The 6,223-nt window shown below is 45.6% G+C and overlaps 1 protein-coding gene across 1 annotated transcript in view; it reads right to left on the bottom strand.

Annotated features, from left to right (window-relative positions):
* The window catches only part of LOC102741359 (phosphatidylcholine translocator ABCB4-like), a 51,586-nt gene extending 47,555 nt beyond the window's left edge, over nucleotides 1-4,031 (bottom strand). The window contains exons 1-3 of the mRNA XM_081799701.1: nucleotides 3,945-4,031; nucleotides 3,669-3,754; nucleotides 446-497 (exon numbers count right to left, since the gene is read on the bottom strand). Coding sequence (XP_081655827.1) covers nucleotides 446-497; nucleotides 3,669-3,748 — 132 coding nt within the window. The 5' untranslated portion in view covers nucleotides 3,749-3,754; nucleotides 3,945-4,031. The remainder of the gene's footprint in view (nucleotides 1-445; nucleotides 498-3,668; nucleotides 3,755-3,944) is intronic.
* Between the last annotated feature and the right edge of the window lie 2,192 nt (nucleotides 4,032-6,223).

Here is a 6,223-nt window from a genome sequence, read left to right as displayed (position 1 = left end):
CCTCCCACCCCACCCCCCACTCCAGCAACCCTCAGTTTGTTTCCTGCAATTAAGAATTCCTCATATCAGTGAGATCATATGATACATGTCTTTCTCTGTTTGACTTATTTCGCTCAACATAATACCCTCCAGTTCCATCCACGTCGTTATGCAAGCTTATTTTAAGCAAAATTTGGCAGGTGGGTTTGTGTGACAGTGGTGGTGGTAGTGATGGTGAGGGGTGTGTGTGTGTGTGTGTGCGTGCAACAAATGCAGAGGTGTGTTTTCCTGAAATCAGTTAGTTAGTCCTAGCTCTGCTGTTTCACAGCCAGCCTATCCCTACCTCTTTTATCATCTACCTTGAGAATGTGGTTCATTGACTACAGGAAGCTCCACATCTATTGATTCAAGACACCAAATCTGAATGAAAACAAGAATTATTCATATTTAATATTTCACAGCTTACCAAAGTTAATGGTCCAATCAGCTTCCTCCTCTTTTTTTTCTTGTCTTGGTTGCTGTAAAAAAAATACGTAATTGTTTGAATTTAAAACTGTTACCAAATGTTTCACGGTCCATTGAATATAAATTTGAGTAGTTATCACATCCAAGTATTTTTCAAATATAAAACAGGGATATCCACAAATTGTCCAAATTATCTAGTTTAACAAACACTGCAAGGCAATCACCAAGTGCAAAGGTAACTGTCCAAGGTACTACACAAGTATCTGGATGGGAAATGGTCACCTGCCTTGCAGAGCTCATACACAGAAAGAAAATACATAGGTTAATTTCTGCCAAATAATTAAATTCTTCTGTTGCTAAAAAATCTGTATTGACCTAAAAATAAATTCTACTCTTCTGAAGGACTATATGGAGTGGTGTCAGGAAATCCTGTTGGCTCTACATTCACAGTATAATTAGAATTCAACCACTACTCATCACTTTCACTGCTATCCCAATAGCCCAGGAGAACTCCTGCCTAGTTTCTCTACTTTCAATTATACCAACTTCAGTCTGCCCTCAACACAGCATGCAAATAATCATTCCCAAGCTCAAGTCATATCATGCTACTCCTCTGTTCAAAAAGCCTACAATGGCTCCCATTTTTCTCAGAGTAAAAGCCAAAATTCTTACATTGGATTCTGACCCCTACACGATATGTCTCTTTGTTACCTCTCTGACTACATTTCTTTTTTTTTTTTTAAGATTTTATTTATTCATTTGAGACAGAGAGGTACAGAGAGAGAGCATGAGCAGGGGGAGAGGCAGAGGGAGAGGGAGAGGGAGAGGGAAAAGCAGACTTCCCGCTAAGCCAGGAGCCCCATGCGGGACTCCATCCCAGGACGCTGAGATCATGACCTGAGCCAAAGGCAGACGCTTAACCATCTGAGCCACCCAGGTGCCCTCTCTGACCAGATTTCTTACTCCTATTCCTGTTTGCTTTGCTTCAAGCCACTCTGGCCTCTCTGCTGTTGCTATTCTTTGAACACACCAAACACGTTCTCATAGCAGGGTCTTTATATGGTCAGATACCTCTGCCAGGAATGCTGTCCCCTCAGGCACCCACACAGCTCCCTCCTCTCATGTCTTTCCAGTCTTTGCTCAAATACTGCCTTTCCAATAAGACCTATCTTAACCACCCTATTTAAAACTACAGACTACTTCCTACTTGCACTCCTGATTTCCCTAGCCTCGATTAACATTTTCCATAGCATTCATTATCTTCTAATTGCTGCAGCTTACTTATTTTGCCCAAGTATTCTTTTTTTTTTTAAGATTTTATTTATGTATTTGAGAGAGAGAGAATGAGAGAGAGAGAGCATGTGCACATGAGAGGGGGGAGGGTCAGAGGGAAAAGCAGACTCCCCGCTGAGCAGGGAGCCCACTGCGGACTCAATCTCGGGACTCCAGGATCATGACCTGAGCCGAAGGCAGCCACTTAATCAACTGAGCCACCCAGGCGCCTCTGCACAAGTATTCTTTATGTCTGTCCTCCCTACAATAATGTAAACTCCATGAGGCTATTTTTTTAATCTAAATGCATTTATTTAGCTTAATTTGTTAATTATTTAGTTTAGGTAGGTGATAAAGTTTTGCTCATAAGACTTGATCCCAAATTATTTAGAACATTTGTTAAAATCAGACAGACATCTGCCACTAAATATGTTCAAAAGAAGGTGCCAAAGGCAATATAGCAGCATGATTGGAACTAGCATATAACTAACTTGCCATTTGCCCTAAATAACTGAAGGGAGCTTGACTTCCTTGGAATGAATAACCTTCGGTCTGCCTTCTTTTTTAGTAAAAATTAGTCTCAACATATACTTTCTTAATCTTACAGTCTTAACTTACTATTAACTTTCTGTATTTCTCTTCTGAACTGTTTTCTTGTGTTTCCAATACAAGGCTGTGAACTTCACTTCTGAGAACTCCCTTGGGTTCTGGAGGATTACTGCATTTTTCGAAGAGCTCCTTTGTGCACTCATCAAATGTTCAGCCAGTGCAATACAGAAATAGCCTTCATAAAAATGCCATCTATTTATAGATTCACAGTCAATCCCAGCCTATATTGCCAGCTGATGAAAACCACATTTTCCCCCCCCTCTGGTAGAAATAATACCATCCATCTGTTTTCTAATTCTATTTGGCAAGCTAAATTTTTATGAATGCATACCATGGTACTTAGAAGGAATAGAGCAATATCACTGTAGGAAGACGTTAACAGACTAAAATAATTCTTGAAACATCAGGTAGGCATATTTTCACTTGGCTAATCAGGCCCCTTGCAGCTTGAGGACACACTACAAAACCTGATAAATTGGTCCCTCTGGGTGATTACTTGATGACACAGGTCAATTAGTTCTGGGTGGCTGGGCATGAACTCAGAGACCATAAGAGCCTCAGAAACTGTTTGAGGCTAAAGGCAAAAATGATTCACTATTCTCACACTAAAAGAGGAAACAAAGACAACACACCACTGACTGGTCGTTTCTGCCCCTACTAAGGCCTGTGAAGTACACTTAACAAGGGTCCCTGAGAACCAAAGAGAAACCTTGGAGAAAGAGCAAGCAAATGAAGGGCTGAGGTTTTCCCCCTTGCATCTGAACAAACACTGATTTGGAAGCGCAGGTTACAGAAGAATGGGGCTCCCTATGGTCCCCCTCTCCACCCCAAAGGGAGAAATGGGAACCTTCGAGATGCTGGGGGAAGGGGATAACACTGGAGAAAGAGGAATTAACAGGGGGAGGACGGTTTTTGTTGCTGTTGCTCTTGTTGTTGTGGTTTTGTTTTGTTTTGTTTTTTTGCCTCACTGGTCTTGTTCAAGAAGCGCAACCATCAACAGCAGATGTCTCATGCTCTATTAAAAAGAAAACTCACATGATGTTTATGAAAGTTATTTGTAAAAGTTTTGAGTTATATAATGCAAGGAACGTTACACAGCACAGATATTCATCAAATATGGGCACAAAGTGGGCAAGCGGCACTTTTAAAGGCAGCCTCTTCTTCCTAAGCCTGTTCCAAAAGGAGCCTCTGAGACACTCCTTGAGGCAAGTCAGAACCTTAGGCAAGACCCTCCAGAGAAGCCCCTGACACAAAGGCATCAACAGACTTGCTCCACTTTCCGAAGCCGAATGTGGCCCTGCTGATGGGCGTGTGACGGAAAGCGGTGCCTGCTGGCGAGGTACCTGCTGCTGCCCAGCTCAAAGTCGCCCTCCGCTCTCCTGGGGCGCGGGACAGTTCCGTTCCTTCCCGCCTCAAGATCCATCTCGACCTGGGGAGAAACCAACAGCCTCAGGTCCAGGTGCACCCCGCCCAGCTCGGGAGTACAACCAGCCTCCCCACAGCCTCGGGCACACGGTCACGGGGCTGGGGGGCGCCGGGCGGAGGCCCCGCTGTCCGGGTCTCCCGCGCACCGGCCCCGGGATTTCCCGCCGCGGCCCGGAGCACGGGGCCTGACTCACCGCGGACCTCGCGCTCTCTGTCGCAGCCGCCCGGCGCGCGGGGCGCTGCGGCCGAGGGGCCTGGATTTTGCCCGCGGGAGCTTCGCCCCCGCCCCTTACGCGCGCCGCGCCCCCTTACGCGCGACGCCTCCCGAGGCCTCCGCCGGCCACAGCGCCGGCGCCCCGGGCAGCCGCCGCCGCCCACCGGGCTTTCTCAGCGGGCCAGGGGCGGGGGAGGGGCCCAGCCGGCCGCCCTCGCCGCCGCCCACTCGGGCGAGCCACCAGCCTGGTGTTCCCGCGGCTCCGTGCTCGGAGAGCCTCCCCTGGCGGGCCACCCGAGCTCAAAAGTGACTGTCACACTCTCTCGGCGCTCAATTTTCTTTTTACACCCGTGCGGGGGCTTGTTTCCGGACCCTCAACAATCATAGGGCGGCCGAGGAGGGAGCACCGGACCTGCCTCCTACTTAACGCGTCCCCAGGTCGGGTGCTGGGGGCACGGAGCCCAACCATCTCCGGGGACGACCTAGTATCAGCACATCATGCTCCTTGGAGAAGAGAAAGCTATTGGTGCCCTCTTACTACTTAGAGACACAGAACTTTCGGGCTGGAAGGGCTGGTACAGATCACCCTATTAAAACCCGCCTTTTTTTTTTTTTTTTTTTAACAAGAATAAATGGATGCTAGCGAGGCTGAGTCTTGCCTGAGGCTGCATCAGCAGGTCCAGAATCCAGTCTCCAGTGCCCTCCCCTGCCTCCCTACTCTGGTCTCAGACTTCTCCCTATACAAAATTGTCTCTGCACTTAGGGCCTACTTGAGTCCCCTGTATGGTGTTCCCGTCCCTTCTGATTAATTTCTGGACACGTCTCTGAAAAGAAAGGGGTTAGGGGTTGACTGAAACTATGGCATATTCTCGAATTAGGTGATAGAAATGAATTTACTTAAGTACGTTTTCCTCAAAATAGTTTTCCTCCTTATCCAGTCTACCATCACCATGAGGATTCTCTCTTTTGGATCAACCAGAAGTCTCCCTTTTCAGGAGTCTAACACATGGTCAGATCCCTCTTTTAAGATCCTCTGGGAGGAAAGCCATTGGAATTGTTTAGTTTGAAAGAAGGCCTGATGGTAGCTGGAGGACATTATGAAAGTCGGTAGACTATAGGGATGATAGCCTCTTCGGTTTCTAGGCAAGAAGTCTTGGGGGAGTAAAAAGGCAGATACCTGAAGCAGTAGCAAGCTGTTGAACTAAAACCAAAAACCAAACAAACAAAATGCACCCAGTAATGAGATGTGTTTGCCTGTCTGTCTGAGTCAACTCACAAAGTTGTCCCTGAAAAAGTGCTTATCGTGAGTTTTCTGTGTCTCAGAATGGAAGTGAGAATCTAGGACAAGTGGGTGTTGGTGGAGAAAGGAGCCAGGCCAACATGACAGTGTTTCTGTGTTTGCCTGTACTAGGGCCATTTCCAAGGGCTCCTTTTATATTTTTTTGGTAACAATGAAACAACCCTACTTGTGCATCCATCCACTTAGTCACTCATTCAAAGCCCATATTTAAGCCACTGTGATAAGCTGGATTTCTCGATGACACTCAGGCTGTAAGAAATCCTAACTTTCTCTTTGGGATAGGATTTTGAGATACTTCTCCTTTGTTCTCACTGATATATACAGTTGTCTTTCTACCACTCTGCTATCTTACTTTTTCCCATTTGTTCCATTCACTTTATCTTTCTTCTTTAATCTTTTTTTTTAAAAGATTTTATTTATTTGACAGAGAGAGACACAGCGAGAGAGGGAACACAAGCAGGGGGAGTGGGAGAGGGAGAAGCAGGCTTCCCGGGGAGCAGGGAGCCCGATGCGGGGCTCGATCCCAGGACTCCGGGATCATGACCCGAGCTGAAGGCAGACGCTTAACGACTGAGCCACCCAGGCGCCCCTCTTCTTTAATCTTAATTTTTATCTTCTTTTGGATCTATTGAATATTTTTGTTATTTTGGTTTCCTTTCTCTTAGCTTATTAAATATACATTCTCTTATTATCTATTAAATAACCCCTTTCTAAAGATTATAACAGGTATCTTCAACTAACAATTGCTACCTTTTCCTCTTCTACAACAATGCAAAAATCTTCGGACTCTCAAACCTCATTCATCTACCTCTGATTTGTACACCACTGTTGTCATATACTTTAATTTTCTCTATTTATGACCCTTAATGAGAATGTTATTACTTTATAGAGTCAATGTTCACTTATATTTATCTATGTATTTGTCCTTTTCTTGCTCTTTATTTCTTCCTACATCTCAG

This window comes from Leptonychotes weddellii, chromosome 12, assembly GCF_054177405.1.
Source record: "Leptonychotes weddellii isolate Sample4059 chromosome 12, ASM5417740v2, whole genome shotgun sequence".
Taxonomy (NCBI): Eukaryota; Metazoa; Chordata; class Mammalia; order Carnivora; family Phocidae; genus Leptonychotes; species Leptonychotes weddellii.
Note: the sequence above shows the minus strand (reverse complement) of the source record. Positions and strands in the feature narration are given on the sequence as shown.